This window comes from Pundamilia nyererei, unplaced genomic scaffold (assembly GCF_000239375.1).
Source record: "Pundamilia nyererei isolate P.nyererei 1_Seehausen unplaced genomic scaffold, PunNye1.0 scaffold00053, whole genome shotgun sequence".
NCBI lineage: Eukaryota > Metazoa > Chordata > Actinopteri > Cichliformes > Cichlidae > Pundamilia > Pundamilia nyererei.
Genome location: NW_005187454.1, coordinates 567,994 through 586,816, shown reverse-complemented (window position 1 = coordinate 586,816; position 18,823 = coordinate 567,994). Strand labels below are relative to the sequence as shown.

General features: G+C 39.4%; 1 protein-coding gene across 1 annotated transcript in view; it reads left to right on the top strand.

The window, feature by feature from the left end:
• The window catches only part of galnt9 (polypeptide N-acetylgalactosaminyltransferase 9), a 105,811-nt gene that overhangs the window by 30,960 nt on the left and 56,028 nt on the right, over positions 1-18,823 (top strand). The window contains exon 4 of the mRNA XM_005733571.1: positions 11,364-11,538. Within this exon, the coding sequence (XP_005733628.1) occupies positions 11,364-11,538 (175 nt within the window). The remainder of the gene's footprint in view (positions 1-11,363; positions 11,539-18,823) is intronic.

Here is an 18,823-nt window from a genome sequence, read left to right as displayed (position 1 = left end):
TGAAGTGCACCTCTGGTGCAAATTACTGACCTCTGTCATCATTTTAGGTGGGGGAACTTGCACAATCGGTGGCTGACTAAATACTCTTTTGCCCCACTGTATGTTGATTCATGGTTTTCCTCAGTTTTTCTTCTACTGCAGAATATTTTTAAGGCGGTTATCTGCCATAGAAAGCCAGGCCAGAAAAATCTTCATGTTTTATGTTTTTTTATCTTCAGTTACTTTGACACAAAGGCACCTGCTGTGATGCTCAAACCTATGGTGAAGTCTCACGAGTGTCAGCTTTGTTTTTATATATACATATAAAATATGGATATGTAATGATAAATGATCACAATGATAATATTTTTGACTGTCTGAGTCGAAATTGAATCGAATCGGAACCTTGTGAATCAGAGTTGAATCAGTGACGATACCCAGCCTGGTAACCACTTTTAATTGCAAAGGGATTGTGCAGGTCGCCTGCACATAATTGCAGTCCAATTTATAGAGGAAGAGAGATTGCCAGAAAATTTCAATAAATCCAAGTCAGCTGTGCCAAGCGTCTATGTGTTTCTTTGCAGTAGGGGACTCAGCTCTGCTGGCTGTATTCTGGTCATTTTCTCATGCATCTTAGGTTTTCCAGCACAGATCTTTTCCTGATTTATTATAGCTTATTACTACATTATTATAAACAGCTGCAAGTAGTTGCCAACTTGACTACATTCAATTGCAAACTGATGGCCCTGGTAGCAGGTTTTTGTCACCATCTTTTGTGCCAAAGTTGTTCTGAACACTGCGAGTGTTGGTGAATGGTCACAGACCTGGTCAACATCTTCAAAGCAGCCATTTGAAAGGCACCGGTAATGCAAGTTCTGGTCATGTCACAGTCTCCACTTGCTGTTTTGTCTAGTGCGATTGTTTCTGGTCCAGTACCTGCCTGTGCTAGCTGTCTCTTCTTTAAGGTTCTCATTGAAAGAGTGTAGGACACATTAATGCAGCCAGTCAGTCAGCAGCATTTGCAAAACAAATACATAATTAGGTTGCATTTTTAAGTACATGGCTACGTGTAGAACGCCTTCAAAAATCTAATTTTGAAGCAATTACCTAAAGAAAAAGGAAAAAAGAGGGAATCAATTATGTATTTGTGAAGTAATAAAATCTGGGTTTACAATGTTTTTATCCATTCATAATCACTCATTTTGACTGATAAAAGCATTGCATGGATTCAACATTACATTTCCCTTCAGTCCTGTAGTTTTACCAGTATTCAACTCACTCTTTTGATTTTATCTTCATCTTTATTGCTTTTTGGTCCATGTGCACGGTTCAGCAAAAAAGTAATGAATGCTGGCTCAAACGTAAAGTAGCAAAACATAAAGCCGGCATTCTTTTCCAAGTTATTTCACCCCAGAATCGTGGCCACTGCAGGAATGGAAGCTTGTCAAAACTGTCACAATAAAGTTGTCTCTGCTGAAAACGGACAAATTAAAACTGCTGTAAAAGAGGTTAACGTTAGTCTGCAGACATCACACTACATGACTAACAGCATGTGACTGCACTGTGCTTTAATTGACCACGTGCCTCGTTCATCTGTAATGAAAGGTCAGTTTCAGGTCATTATCGCATCCATCAGCTTCTCTTAGTGTATGTTTACCAACACTGATGATAATTTGTGCAGATGTGCGAGCGGTGTCTTGGGAGTTGCGGTGCTGTGACATTAGAAAATTAACATGCAGACTGGACTGTTTGACCTTTAGTGGCTGCCTCTTACTGTCCCTGCTCGTTTAAGTAAAACTCAGTGAAATGAACTGAGGCACAGCCACTCCTGGAGTAAAAAATCACACACAGGAAACATGTTTGCCATGCCACAGCGACACATTTTCTTCACTGTGACATTTGTTTGATGACAGGTAGCACTGCTTCTAGTGTGCTGTACTAAATGTACCCTTCCCCATTGATGAGCTGTGGCTGTGTGTGTCAGTCAGGATGACTCCAGTTCATAGCTGTTCATAATGCGAGTAGCAAGGAAAGACTCAATGAGGCCTACGGTATTAAATTCCAGCAGATACCATCATAAATTGACAACTTAATGATTCATATAATGAAAACACGATATAAACTGAAAGCCATGTTGATTACAGCTTGTAATATACATTTCAAGTCAATACTGAATTGCTTTAAACGTTGCATACATTAAATCAGATTTATTCTTCAGAACAGACGGCATGCTCATTAGCAAAGAGCAAGAAATTCCTCTCACAGACAATTAATTAGGCAAAGAAAATGCACATTCAATTGAATATACAATTAAATATATTTCTTTTTGTTTGAATGGAACTGAGTCCTCATTTGCAGAAATAATTAAGGAACAAGAGTTTTCTTTGGTTAAATTTGCAGCAGGAAGCAGAAATCTAGAAAAATAGATACACAGCCTTCCTCCTGCAGCTTTTCTTTCTCTGCTCTAAGCTCCTCCCACCAGCAAAGGCTTGAAACAAATATACGAATTAGAAGTTCGCACAATGCAGAACTCCATTTCTTTATTAACTGCATCTAATAGTCTCAGAAAAAGGGGTTGGCGATATATCGAATTTACTCGATGTATCGCAGGTTTTTCCAAGTATGATGGTTCAAATGGTTTTATTGTAACCGTCGAGTATAAATTGCCATGCGTGTTGTATTCTGTTGAAACTATTGCTGCAAAAGGTAGCAAATTTATTCCACCAGCTGAAAAGTCATCCATTGCAAAGTTATCACTGTTTTAAACTCTGCATATCAACGTCTCCCCACACAGAAAACGTTAAGTAAACCAGCTGTGACGCCTGTGACTGTTCTTGGTTTGAGGTCACTACATTTTTTTGTCTTATAATTCTTATATGTTACAATCAAAAAAAGAGCACCTTTGTAATTTCACTTGTTTTATTTTGTCTCATGAATTATTGCTTGATGTCCTTTACTGTTGCTATTTGTTTGTTAAAACCACAGATAGAGATTTACTGTGGCAATACTGCCATTTGTGAAAACATCTGTGTGCAGCTGATGGTTAAAATTTTTTTTTAATTCATTCAGATTTTTTGTATTCAAAGTAGAAAACAAATATGGAGTGGTCAATTTGAATGAGTATACCAGTGCATGTTTAGGCACTATATGCTTCAAAATAACATTTGTATTTGAATGTTATTTAAGCACATCATGATATACATCGTGTGTCGTGATATAGCCAAAGAATATTGTGATTTTAGATTTTCCTCATGCTACCCAGCCCTACTCAGAATAAATACGTTGCTCTAACTTAGTTATCTTAAGTAAGCGCCACCCAGTTTCCATAATTTTTCTAAGTTCTGGAACATAAAAAATTAAATTAAACTGTCCTATATAACACATGGTGGTGAAGGTGTGCATGGATTTTTTTTCCTGTTTTAAAAATAAGTCATATGCCTGACTTTAGTCTCACCCAAGTGTTAGACGTGATCTTGTGTGAGTCTTTGAGACGTCTGTGTCATCAGCTTAATTTTTCTTTTCCTGACAAAAACATGAAGAAATTGCTCAATAAAAATCTTTAACAAATTTTTAAGCAATACATGCAGAAATGATTCCAACTAAAACTCAGATATGCAAATTGATGTTTATTTATTTATTTTTTCATAGAAGGTTCAAGAAACAATTTAGTTAAAAAATGTAAATGTTCTTTGTTTCATGGTTCAGGCGTTACAGGTTTAACCTGGGATTGCAATCCTGCTCTCTCAGGGGGAACTCTGGCTCATCGCACCACCACGTTGTACTTCCTGTGTTAACCTTTTTACCCTTTTAGTCTGGACTGATAAAACTGGCTAGGCTTTCTAAATCCAGATAACAGAGCCTAGAGTAGCTACAGGACTCTAGTTCCCTCTAATTTCACTTCCAGTATATTGAAAGATTAGCGTAGACTTTTTTCCCCTAACAATGTCAAAAAGCATTTTGCCTGCTACAACTTTTACAGCTTTCAGTCATTGCTTGCAGCAAACAAGCTGTACAGTATCTCTAGCAATTTATCTGTCAGTTATTCAGAGAAAATCAAGCAAGATGTTGAGCGATAAGAATTTAAAATGAAGCAGATGCACAGACATTAAGATCAGGTACGTTAGAAGAGGAAAAGATCAAACACCAACCAGTTTACTGTCATGCTGTTCCCAATAAATGCGTGAGAGGTGGGTGACCTCAATATTGCTGACATGCCGCGGCACAAATCATTTCTGCAACTCTGAAGCGTGTTGACAAAAACGTTTTCCACTTACAGTGACGAACTGTACTGTACTCTGACGCAGCGTTTCACCTGGAAGCTTTCGTGTCAGGATGACAAGCACATGATTCCTTTTTTAATATTTAATCCATCATCACATTACTTGTGGTGAGCCAGTTTACCCATTAGGTAACTTTACTATTCTGCTCATGATTGATGAAAGCGATCGATATCTGGCCTGTTCAGGGATCAGTGTCGGAGACAAGTCAATAAATCCAGAGTTAAAAGAATGTGGCCTGTGGTTTGTGTTGCACAAGTAAATCTCTTTCCTCTGAAGGTGATCATTTTACTTCGCCAGACAAAAACATAATTAAGAGGTGTTCTGAGGCTGGTCTTATTGGAGGAGAAAATCCTGGGGGTTAATTTTAATAGACTGCCAGTTAGACATCTCTTTGGACAGCAGGAAGGAGTGAATGTTCAGGCTTTAAAAAGAATGTTCAGTAACACTTCATCATCCACCCTTAACACAGCACTCTATAACCTCCCATGACTTCCAGGGATTCATGGTGTTCCTTGCACAGTATGTATTCATTTAAATTCACAGTATGATGGATAGTTATCCTCTGCCATGTTGCATTGCCAGTACTTTAAAATGTATTCCCAGCTCCATAACTCTCTTCCGATGGATGCATTCCAGCGTTTTATTTGCAAGGATCAGAGAGAGCCCCATAACTTCTCTTCTTTCCAGCAAAGCCTAGTAATTATTACACCCTAATAGCTTTTATTGTATTGTAGCTGCAGGGTAGACTGATGATGAAGGAGCCTCACTGCACAGGTCCGAAACCTGCTATGGGTGCAATCAGAACTAAGCTGCTGAGGTGCTTTACAATGCAGCTTCTAACAGTGACTGATTTAAATTCAATAAGATGAACCCTACAAACCTTATAGTTCATAAATTATTTTACGTGATGTTATTATTAAATTCCCACAACGTTTTCATGTGTATCCATCCCTTTGTGATCCTTTAAAGAGCTGGATAAAAAGTAGATGAAAGAGAAAAAGTCAAACTTTAATAAGTGCAGCTTTTGCAGGATGGGATGCTTCTTACCATTTGGGACACATTAAAGGGGTATCAACACAGAAAGTGACTAGCAGTGAGCAGAGACCACAGGAAGTCAATGTCAAACACATTCCCTCTTCTGTGGGTGCTTGTTACGACCCGTCTAGGGCCAGGCCATAACATGAGCGAGGCACTCGCTTCCCCCCCAAGACCCAAGCAGTCACATGAAACAAATCCGTTAGATGTGAGGTGATTTATTTACAATGTGAATAAAGAGAACCAAAACGGGAGTGTCAACACTTCAGGGTGAGCCAAGGCCAAAACAATAAACAAAACAAACCTACACAAATCCCGCACCCCTGACCTTACCAAAACAAAGTCAAAAATAAAGACAGAGTCTGACCTCCTTAACTAACTCAAAACAGGAGAAAACGGGTGATCAAAAGAAACGGCAGCTCACCCCTACCCACTCCACTTCCACAACTTTTAAGCGTATACTGCAGCCAGCGGCTACCACAGGACTACTGCTGGGTGATGAGGAGAAACGCGAGGACCTCTCCCGCTGTAGCACTCCAGCCTCCTTTTAATGGGCGGGTCCTCCAGCTGGATCCAATCACGCCGGGGCAGTATATCCACGCACCAATCGGAACAGGGCCCTGGCACAGCTAAATTAACATAGAAAAAACACAACACCTGCACAAACAAACACATGGACATACAAGTTCGTAACAGTGCTCCTTAATTGTTACCTTTTCCATCCATCCATTTGTTATCTTATTCAGAGTTCAGCTTCCACAGGGTGAGAGACGAGTACACCGTGGACGGATCGCCAGCGTGTCGCAGTGCTGGAACAGAGAGACAGACAGACATTTGCACTCACAGTGCCAATTTAGAATCATCAATTAACCTGACCTCACTAACTGCGTGTCTTTGGACTGAGGGAGGAAGCCAGAGTACCTGGAAAGAACCCACACAGACGCAGGAAGAACATGACATGCAAACTACACCCAGAAAGGCCCTGATGTTGGATTAGGACCTTTTTACCTACCTACACCACCATGGTGCACATCATTACCGATTTATAAAGGGGGGAAAAGAATCATAAAATCGTTGACTTTTCTCTTGACTTTTAATTTGAGTGATTTGAAAATATCAAACAGTAGAAGCTGATTTTGATTCAAATTAATCGACATCATCTCAACCTGTCAGGATGAATGTTCTAAATGACCACCTCATATGTGTCATCAGCAGAGGAGGTACTCAAATAGTTTACTGCTGTAAATGACCCACAGCAGACCTGACAGTTCAATGCTTTTCAGCATACTTATTAACTTGGATGCTGTACACACAGTGGCTGCAGCTTTCCAGCCGCACACATCACCATCTCTAACAACCACAGACAGACAGCACAGCTTTTTATGCCAGAAAGGTGGGATTGCAGATGCTGTGCAGGTGCATCCATCTCTCAGACCACGCCCCGCCACAACTACAAACACAGAAAAGATGTATGTCATCACAGTCACAAATATTAAAAGGTAATTTTTTTACAGAAAATGCTTCGGATGACTGCTCTGTAGTAGCTGTAGTAGTGGCAAAAGTACCACGGTGTCAAAATAAGAGCAGGGGCAAAGCTGCAATATAAGTACAAACTACCAGTATGCCTTCAAAGTTTGTTACCATGGCACCCTTGTTAAATACATTTACAGTAATAAATGGTCATTCAAATTCTGTCTGATTGTTTACTTACCTGATGTAGTGTTCACGTGGACTTCAACACCATTAATCTAGCTTAGCTTAGACAATTTTGCAAATTGTCTATTAGGGAAGTTGTATCTAATGCATCTGTATCTGTCTACAAAATGAAAAAATACCTTTTTTTTTCCTTTCTTTTTTCTTTAGCTAGGACCCGTGGCAAATATGAGGGGCATCTATTAAATCTCCAAAATTACATACTTTTGACTGGGTTCCCCTAGGACCTCAACATACTGGTACTTTTAAAAAGCAATATGTAAAATAGAACTAGAAACGAATGATATGAAGTCATTGGGAACTAAATGACAAAATCATGGAAATTAAAATGATGGGAAAGAGCCTCAGGGGTCTGCAGGTACTGCAGTCTGTGGGATTACAGGTTAATTTAGTGTTAAATGCTCATGCTTTTTTTCTGTCTCTTCGAGGGCCAGTAGGATACCAGCAAATTCACCCTCTCTCCCTGCAGCAGTCACCACTGTATGTTAAGACCTTCAGCTAGAAAAAGACTCCTGACAATCCTTCACTATGTCTCCTCAATGACACACAGGGGATTAGACTGCCATTTTTTTTATACTTTCACCGGCTGATTTATGTTGCTAGCTGAAGTCAGAAGCTAGGTGTGGATGCTGTTCAGAGCCGATGTGCCACACGCTTCCTTATTAATCTCTCCCTCAGAAAGTGGAGCGCTCAGCAGTAACCCAGAGGAGAAGCTCAAACAGCCATCTATCCTCCGACGAAACACAGACAGCAATTTGCACAACTGGCTGTTTACCCATCAAACTTTGTTTCCAGTGATGACAGCCAGCCTCATCCGTGAGAGGAGAGCAGAGCAGAGACAATATTATAATCCAGTTGGAATAAAGACTTGCGATGAGGAATGCTTTAGGACTACAGTAACTTGTATAGAAATCGTTAACTTGATCTCAAGAATAGAAATACACAACATTAACATCTATACAGAATATTAAAGGAAAAGCTCATGTTTTCCAGCAGTTTCTAGTTAAATGAAACAATTAATGGAAAATTTAAGATGAGTTTCTAAGTAAGACAAGATAAGATAAGACTTTATTGATCCCACAACGGGGAAATTTTTGCGTCACCTCAGCTCAGGTACAGATATCAGAAGGAAATACAAAAATACAAATACGTACAATCAATGAAAAAAGTAAGATAATACACTATATACAATGGTAGCATACACAGTATGTGATTATGGATATGGTTGGAAATATGGAAGACATAAACTATATAGCTTGATTTAGCTATTGTACCACTACTATTCCTATTTACACACACATGTACACACTAAATATACATATGTATACATATACATATGTATACCTGCACATGTCCATACACATGGAAGGTCCATTATGCATGAAGTGGTGACCGTGGATGTTCACAGTGTCCAGTGACTTATGACATCGTGATTGAGGAGTTATAAGTATTCTTGTGTTAGCTATGCTCCCCTTTTGTTTGAATGGAAGCATGCTCTAGTACAGCGGTGCCCAACCCCCGGGCCTCGGGCCGGTACCGGTCCGTGAGTCGTTTGGTACCGGGCCGCGAGGTGGTTTTCAGGGGTTTTTATCGGTTTTCAGCGTTATTTTGTTATCGTTTTTATCATTAACTCTGTTTTCCTGGGTCTTTTCACGTGTGTTATGAATAAATCTTCTTTTTTTCGGTACCGGTACTAGTTTTATTTTGTTGTATTTATCCGCGACACCTTAAAGGCCGGTCTGTGAAAATATTGTCGGGCATAAACCGGTCCGTGGTGCAAAAACGTTTGGGGACCGCTGCTCTAGTATGCTCGGAATCAGTGTTCTGCTTCATTATGAATCCTTATTCACAACGATGCAAAGCAGAGGGTTCTTACTGTTCTTCTGAAGCAGACCTCTTTCTTGTGTTTAGTCCTCTCAGACCACTATCAGACATTTTTCTTTTGACAGAACTTTGACTTTCTGGATTCTTCCTGTATTTGGTTTGCCAATTCTGTATCAATGATCAAAGCTTGATGTATTGATCTTCTAATGGCGTACCCACTTTTGGTCTGTCTTTTTAAGCTTTGGATTCCACTGATCAAGTTTCTATCAGACTAAATGTTTTAGATTGCTGTGCTCTGTCTGCTTTGAAACCTTCAGTGTATCCTTGGTTTGATGCTGAGAAAGCCTGCAATGGTTTTAAGTAAGCAATATTCTGCTGGTATCCCCTTTATTGCAAGTCAGCAATGGCTGCAAGTTGATTGTCTTGAATAAGCCTCTAACGAGTACATCAAATCCACCGTTGTCCTCTAAAAGATGCTCTAATGGAAGCAATACAACTGAAGAAAACTGAGCTTTTTTTCAAGTTTCAAACGTCATTTCAAGTTCTGAATGATTCAACTCAGTTTAGTTTTATTCATATAAATATCATTTATCTGATAACACAAAGAGACATTCACAAGACAGCTGTAGTTATAGCAGATGTTATCATATGAAAGTGCTGAGACTCTGTGTAAAATGTAGGTGAAAAAACAGAAAGCAATGATTTACTAATCTCACAAACACATATTTAATTCACAATAGAACACAGAACACACATTAAATGTTTAAACTGACCGATTTTAATATTTCATGAAAAAATAATTATTGCCTTGTTTTGAATTTGATCGCAGAAAAACATTTAAAAGAGTTGGGACAGGAGCAGCAAAAGGCTGGAGAAGTAAATGCTCCTAAAGACGAGAGTTTCTAAGAAGAAAATACAAAATAATATTCTTCAAAGTAAAAATTGTAAAAATTTTGAGTATCTCATCATCTACAGTTTATAATATCATCAAGAGATTACGATCATCTGGAGTAATCTCTGTGTGCAAGAGACATTAAAAACAGGCATGATTTTGTTGAGGAAATCAGTGCAGCGGCTCAGGAACACTTCCAGAAATTCAAAAAAGCTGGTTGAAGCCCTGCATGCAAAGAAGAAGTTGCATGTTTTTGAAAAACATGCACAAATCATCTAAACTAAAGAGCAGAGAGGCCATCCAGCTTAATCCCAGCAGTCATTTCAGAAGCGTCCTTCATCGGAGGTGCATTAATGCCTATGGAATTGGCAGCTTGCACATCTAGAAAAGCATCTAGATGTGCTGTACTGCATTTTTTAAGAAAAGGACTTGTCGTGCACCAAAAGGACAATGGTGCACGACCACATACTGCTGCATAGTGCAGATTTAGCAAACACATGGCTTCGTACCAAAAGAATCTGAGTGCTTAACTTTCCCGCCTGCGGTCAGATCCTTTCACCAGCTTAAAACATTCCTCGTCTAAAAGTCCAGCAGCTGGTCCCCTCAGCTTCCATCAAATTCAAAATGAGTTTAGATTTTTTCTTAAAATTGTACCTTTGCTCGGTTTAAAGACTTGATCTGTTTTCTGAGTTTTATTTTGAATAAAATATGTGTTGATGAAATTTGCAGTTCATTGCATTTTGGCTTGATTTCCCTTTTACACAGGGTCCCAACAGTTTCAGAATTGGACATTGTGGAGTTAGCTGTAAGAAAGCTGATGTATTTCACAGCCTTTTGAATTGATCCAAATTTCACTCCAGTACACGCTGATGTGAAAATGCTTCAGTTTAACTTGGAGAGTACAGGAAACTGAAACTGCCAGCTGGATATTTGACTTGGTGACAAACTGCTTGCTGCACAAGTAGACATATTTAGTGTCAGGATCCCAGATGTTTCCCTCTTCTTCTTGTTGATGCCTCGGGTCTTATTTCTCGTATGCTCAGCTTTTCAGCTCACACAGACTTTGTTCTGGGTACCTTAGTCCCATTTGTAGTACATCATACCACACTGGAGGTGAGAAGGAGGTATATAATCATGTTTTTCTGATTTCTTTGGTCTCCTAGCAGAAGTAACCGACCAGGAGGCACCATGACCACATGTAAAGTCACCAGAACGCGATCAGTTGTCTGTGGGATGAGCAGGACTCTGTTAGGCTCTGTCTCTCTGTTTGACTGAGCTGGCAAACCTCAGTCACTGATAAGCACACATTCATGAATCACTGAATAAAGCTTCAAACTCAGAGTAGATGGGGTATGCGTTTGATCAGAGCTGGGTTGGCTAAGAAAGTAATGCTGCTGATTGCTCTTGCTGATGAGTACTTAGTAAAGAAAAGTAATGGCTTTTTTAGTGAGTAATACGAATAACTGATTGCATTTGGTGATCACTATTTCTCTTTAGGTGTAATCTAAAAGTTAAACACTCTGAAAAGGGAAAGAAGGGATTTTCTAAGCTAAAAATCACTGACTACAGCTACCTTGTTAATGATTTCCTGTTGTCATGTGGGTGTCTTTTAAAGGAGGGCTCTCTCTAATCTCTTCCAGTGGAGCTGAAATTCAACTTGGATCAGTATGTGAACAAACGCTACCCAGGCCTCGTAAAGATTGTGAGAAACAGCAAGCGGGAGGGTCTGATCCGGGCCCGTATACATGGCTGGAACGCCGCCACGGCTCCCGTCGTCGGCTTCTTTGACGCTCACGTCGAGTTCAACACCGGCTGGTAAGGTCATGTTTAACTTGAAAAGGTCTAAGCGGTTTCTCTGTCCTCTCTCACCTTTGCCTTTGTGCTTTGCTTTTTATGTTTTTTAGAACAGAGGGATGTCATGTAAATTTATTATCACTCAATTATGCAGTCTGATCTAAGCGTTCTGATAAAACACCAGGCGAGGTTCTCACCGAGACAGCGTTTTTCAGGACAGTGGCGGTTATTATGCAGAAGGGTTTCTAGCTGGTAATCCTTTTCCTTTTTGCATTTCCTTTTTTAAATTGTAAGAATCACTTTTGGTTAGAGCTGGATAAAAAGACAGCCCGGCTAATATGGCATTACCTGTCGAGCAAATACACACTTACGACAAGTGAGAGCGAGTCAACCACTGTGAAATGTGAGAGTGAGTGTAATTAAAGAGGTAGCTCAAATGTTGTGCATTTCAAAATTATTTTACTTGCAGGCTCTGGGCTCATTTTGCGATATGAAATTACTTCTGGGGGTCTCAGTCCAATGTCTGCCTGCTGCTTAAGTTTAACGGCAAACAAGTAACTCAAAAAGATGTAATTGGCACCTAATTTGAGCCTGTCATGCCGTCAGTGTCTGATGAAGCTTTGTTCCCTGGAAGCTGCCTGAGAGTCAAGAAAGGGACAAGGAAGAAGATGAGGAAGACTGAGTCTACAGCATCTCTGAATGCTTTTCGATCTTTACAGCTAAATAGATGCAAGAAATGTAAACACATCCAAATGTGCTATTCAGATTTGTGACAGCTGTCACGTCAGTTCTTCTTAGTCATAAACTGGTCAAAAGAAAAACACAAAGAAATAATGCACATGTCTCTACAATCAACAGAACTGTTGATCAAACCTCCCAAAATTTGCCAAATAAGTCAAGTCTTGCTTATAATTATGACATTCAGATATTTCCAGTGTATTCAATGCTTCTACAATTAGGACAATAAATGTAAGCAATTGTTAAGGTTCAAATATTGAGGAGGAGAGTACAAACAACCATGGTCCAGAAGATCTTGGTCAAACAATTGATTTTAATGAATACACGCGTGGGAAGACCTCTCTGTACGCAGACAGGAATTAATCTTCGACTTAATCAAAGCATAAACAGATTTTTTATACCATCAGGGATTGAACTTACTGACACCCCCTCATGCGTCATCAGACAGAATATATGGATACGTCAAATCAAAACCCCAATGACTTTTAACACAGTTTAAAAAGAACATTGTCTTCTAGCTTCATGGCAGGTACTTCCTGTCACTGCCGGATGCTCGCTTATCATCTTGACACATCAGCAGCAGTTCTGCGACAAACTGCTCTTTTTGCAACCCCGAGCAAAACATGATTAAACTTCCACCTATAAATGATTCTCTTTAACTAAGTGTGTGTGTGTGTGTATCTGTGTGCTAACCACAATTGCACCCTATTTCACCTCGTCGACTAGCTCCTGACCTCTCACCAGACAGAGAGACAGAAGCCACTCTCATATATGTAATAACCGAACTGAAACTATGTATATGTCATCTACTAAATAAATGTTTTAATCAAGAACCTCTACTAAAAGCTTAATACAAGAATATAAAAGTATAACAGACAATTTGAATACCCTAGTTATTCACATAGCCTCGTCTAACCAGCTCCTCAGAGTGCTTTCGGTTTCACTTCTGCAAACTTTCTGCAACCCTGCAGTTTCCTATCAGCCTGTGGCTTAGTCTTTCTGAAACATCTGAATGCAATATCAATACTGTAGATTATATTATTAATCTGGACAATAGCAGTAAAATAATTTCCCTGATCTCCACACAATATATAATCAAGTAAATACTCCTTCACTTCTTCTCTCCAGACTTCACTGTTCACTTTAAAATAAGATGAAAACTGATATTATAATAGACATAACTGATGACAGTCAGTATTTAGTATGACCGCCTTTATTCTTTAACACAGCCTGAACTCTTGTAGACAATCTTTCTTGTAGTTTCTTTAAACAGGCTTCTCGAAGGATATTCAAAGTTCTTCCTTGGATGCTGGCTGGCTTTTGTTTCATTCTCTGTCAAGATGATCCAAAATTGCTTCAGGAATGTTGTGGTTCGGGCTCTGGGGAGGTCAATCCATGGCTGATAGTGTTGTGTGTTTTTCCAATCATACGTGCTTTTACTGCATTGGCGCTGTGTTTGGGATCATAGTCACACTGACAAATGAAGCTGTTTCCAGTCAGATCTTTTCCAGATGGTACTGCCTGATGGATCAAAATCTACATTCACAATTCAGTTTGGAAAAGTAATGTGTGTTTGTGACAGGCTGCTGTTACAAAGTGCCCAAAGTTACAATTGAATTTGTTTCTTTTTGGGGTTTTTTGCTGTTGTTATGGCCCATTTGTCTCACTTGCCACAGATGCTCCAGATCATCTTTGGGTTTATCCAGTCGGCTATGCAGCACATTGTTTCTATGTCATTCTGGTTTAAACAGCATCTTAAAACTCGTCTTTCTTTATGTGATGATTTTGATGATCATTTAACAATCATTATTTATTGCTTGGGCTCATTTACTACTACAGTATGTGATTCTGTGTTAAGTTTTACTTATGAATTTGCTTTTAAGGATTTTCCGAAAATGAAGCAACTACAATGATTGTTTTAGAACAAATATAAACTCCAATATTAACTTTCTATCATATTACCAGTAAAGTTTCTCTGCTCACAGGTAAAACTTTTGTAATAAAAGACGTGGGAACTTTGTGTGTTTATTCTGTAAACTGGCATAATGTAATCAGAATGTTCTGTTTTGCTTCATTAAGATGAAATTAAAGCACTAAAGGTCAGAGTGGGCCTGACCTATAAACATCCCACCACAACATTAGTCAGCAATCAAAGGGACCTTTACCAAGAGATGACTTGATAAGCCGCGGTTATTGAAGCTTGACGGGCCATTTATGGCCCATATGGGAACTACAGGCCCAGAAGTGGCACGACCCGGGCAGGAAACAGCACTCACAAAGGAAGTTGCATCAATGCCTAGGTGCATATCTGATGATAACTGACACCCCAGTGGTTCCCTCATCTGCTTCCCCATCTGTTCTTGCTCAGAAGTAGACTTGCCTGTCATTGATGCAACATACCCCACTCACCTCCGCGTAGGCTTCCTCCTCTCCATCCGTCCCTCTTCCACATGCCAAAGCCACCTCAGCATATTTTGTTCGCCGTGCGACGCTCTCTTCTTTCTGCTCCACACACCTTCACCGATGTATCACCTCCGTCTTCCTTTGACAACCTGCAGCTGAAGATTTGTTAGTTTTGTTTTATTTTGCAGCTCCGGTTTTTGCTTTTTGCATGAAGTGTTATTTACAGAAGTCAGTGGAAAGTAGAGCAGAATGCCTGTGATATATTTTTTTTAGTAGTAGTCGCCGGATAAAGGAATATAGCAACTGAAGAGATGACAGCCAACTTCTACAAGCTTGCTCACGCCGCTTAGATTTCTTTGTGTATGAGAGAGTGTGTGCATTTATTATCTACTGTATGCCTGCAAACAGCATGCACTCTCTTACTCAGATTCACTGGCGGTATCTACACTTTCTATTTGTTCAAACGGAAGAGAAGCCGTTTATCATAATGTGATTATTCACTATGACACATACAGTGATAAGTGAGATGGATGTTTCCTCTAGATGTTGTGGTGAATATCCCTCAATGACCTTGTACACAGTGCCTATGCATACTGAGCCAGAGACAATGCTGCCAGCTCTTAGTGGCATCGCTGTGATTCATTGGCGTGGTATTCCCCGGAGGTGCTGTACATTTGCAGCTGAAATGTATTGCTACTTCGCATAACTTATTATTGGGTTTAAGCAAACATAATTGTATCATGCTGTATCACGCACTTAGTCATTTCCCATTCCCTCACAGCATGTTGGTTTATGACTGTGGTTCTCAAACACGGGGGGCATTAAGCAACTGCAGGGGTGGGAGTGGGGGGGGTGACCAGGAGACAAATATGAGGTGAATAAGCATGATTTATGGGGATTAAAAACAAACTAGAGTTTGCTAAAATTCACATTCGGGGCTTTTTTATTACTTACTTCCACCGTGAGTGCTTGTGACTGATAGAAATTATGTGGTGTCAGGTGCTTTTTATCAGCTTTGTAAAAGGAAGATTGTAAAAAAAAAAAAAAAGTTGGTGAAGCACTTGTTTTTCAGGAGTTAATAAGCAAACGTTTTGCACCACAAGAGCGATGGAGTCTGATTTCTGTGGCTTTGCGCCGCTTTAATATGAGGATATGAAATCGTCGTTGTGGTTAATGCGGTTTTGCACCGGCTTAATGCTCGCAGTCTATCTTCTCCTGTAGTTTCTAACCATCCATCCTTTGGGCAGCTGTTGTCCATTGTGTTCCAAAGACGACCAATTTCCTTCCGCGTGCTATGTAAATAAACAGGATTGATAGCAGAAAAGAGGAGCATGTTGTAATTAGAACCTACTGTATGCCATACTTCAACCAAACGGTTGTGGAGGGGAGGAAATTGATATTTATTTGGTTTTGAAGTCTCTTGCACAGTTGCAATCTCAGGTTATTAACGATTAACCATTAACAACGTAGCAGCAGCTCCCGTAAGTGTGCGCTGGAGATAAGGTTGTCGATGCAGGGAGGTTGTAATGAAATACATGCTTCAGAAAGCAACACTTTGATGAATGTTGAATGTTCTGCTGCACTGTGACCTGGTGAGTGTTTGTAAGGAAGAGACAAACTGGTGGAATTCAGAAAGCTAAGGAATGGATTAAACAGTCCTCTTGTAATTTTTAATTATTTTTGCCACATGTATATTTGATATTGGCTCCTTTGGTAATCTCACAGAACTCCTTCTGCTTATTATTATGCCATGCAGGTGCAGTGGTATTATATTAAATTCAATGGTACATAAATTCCAGAGGTCTTGAAGGCTGGGGAAATATTTTTTTAGATAAAGTAAATCATGTTTTTCCTCTCGCTCACAGCGTCTGGCAGTGGCTCAGTGTTTATATCTGTCTGGAGATGAGAAAGGAGGCTGCAGCCTTACTGAGTGCTTCACAGAGCACAGGCCAGGCAAACCTCCAAAAAGCACTGAAAAGACAGGGCTTTATGCTGCCTTTACGTTTGTATCATATCAACCACGTCTTTGGCAAATGCATTTAGAAGTGGTGAGGAATCTAACATTGCGCCTTGATCCTTTTCCAGTTCATGCCTCTGCATCCCGCTATCTACTTCAAAAAAGCCTCGACCCTGTAATGAATTTAAATTCTGCATGGCTACCTTTCCCTTCTTTGAATCCTGCATCCTTTTTATTGGAGGCAGGAGACTGGCCCAATATTAATATCTACTCTACATATGCATGTCTGAGCTGCTCTGTAAAACAGCCAGGCGAAAGGACTGTGGACGGCTGCACATTTAAAGATTAATGCACTTAAAGATGGCCAGCGGCACTGCAGGCTTAGATTCTTTATCCTATATAACACAGCAAACACAAATTAGCACTGTCAGATCTAAATTGTACCATACTGCAATGTCAGTTTGACTGGTTTTAAAATGTTGTGATGAAATACAATTTTTTTTAAATCCCAATAATGTGCAATAATTTAATTGGCAATTGCATTGGCAAGGCCCATATTGGGTTCACAACCTGCTGTTAATCATATTTTAACTATAGTGAGAAACCTGATCATAAAAGCGCAGTTATGAAAAAAAACATTCAAAATAAAGATAAATATGTTTTAAGAACTTTGAAAGATTTCACTCAAAGCAGATTTAAAGACCTCAGTGCTAATAGATCTTTTTTTTCTGCTAGGGGTCTGTTAGGGTCTTTTTTTTTTTAAGTTACTGGATTAAAAAAAAGCTACTTCTATAGGGCAGCTCACACGGTCTGCAGCATTGAGTTTAATGCAGAATTAAAGAAGATCTTATTTTAGGCACTTAGGGCCCTGCTGCTCTTAGGGTGTAGTTAGATCCCATTATCTGATAACTCTCTGCCTGAGTATCGTTCTCTATTTGAGATCCATTAATCTAAAATTTTTTAATAAAAAATGCAGCCTTGAAAGGAGGACTGTGGGGCTTTTACGTCAATTCTGGGCAAAGGTAGGACAGATAATGAGACATCCTGTGATGCTGCTGTTGTTAAATCAAATAGATATGAATAGATTGTGTTTCCTTGATTTTTTTTTTAATATCTGAAATGCATGCACAGCCTGGTGTGAACCTCCACAAAAGTGCAGACTGCACTGAAAGACAAGTAGTCAAAGAGTTCATTAATCAAGAGGACTTCTGCTTTGAATATAAGAAATGGCATTGTGGAGCCAGCGGTGATGGATGTTGTCAGCATGTATTTGCTGTACTGGATGAGTCATTACTGGTAGAAGGGAAAATCTCATTGCTATTTGCAACTGAGCATGATTAGGACCGATGTGGATGAATAACGGCCTCAATGTAAGGAGCACGAGATAGCAGATAAAGAAAGGAGGATGACACAGCCTCGTCTGTCAAAAGCAGATGTGTCCTCATTTCCACACTGTCTCTTATCTTATCACTCTCGTGTATTCCAGCAGTAAAGAAGGTGTAGGCTGGGTTAGGGTGTTGTGGGAGCTCAAGGACAGAAGGAGATGAATGGAAAAGGTTGGAATGACAGGGAGATCTGCCCAAGGTAAGGAAGTGCTCAGAGCAACACTTTTGCTGAGCATGTCAAGCAAAGCACGTCATGCATTCTGCTACAGTAAAAATGTCTTCAAAGTAAAAGCAGAGCCTTTGTTTCACTACATAGTCAAGCACTGTATGGCACATCTGAGCCTTCAAAAAGATTGTTCTTACGCAGGTTAAGAGACTAAATTGTTGGATTGAACACCTAACCCTTTAAATGGCTTGGAAATATCAAATGATTTAAATGAAAAATCAATGCAAATTTCACTTAACGTGAGGGTTATTGTTGCCTGTCAGATATGTTTTATTCTTGTAATACTTTAAAGAAGAAGAGGTAGAAACATACAGTGGCTAACAAAAGTATTTGGCCCCCTTGAACTTTCCCACATTTTGTCACATTACAGCCACAAACATGAATCAGTTTTGAATTGAATGCATGTAAATGAGAGCAAAATGTAGGAATGCGTAAATGAAAATGCATCTATGAAAATTTGTAAATATGTACATTCAAATAGATGTATAAGAGAGGACAATATTGCAATGTGTGTGTTAAATATGTGTAAACATGAGAATAAAAATAATTAAATATAAAAATTAAAATAAAACTATGTGAGAGTGAAAGTATATGTAT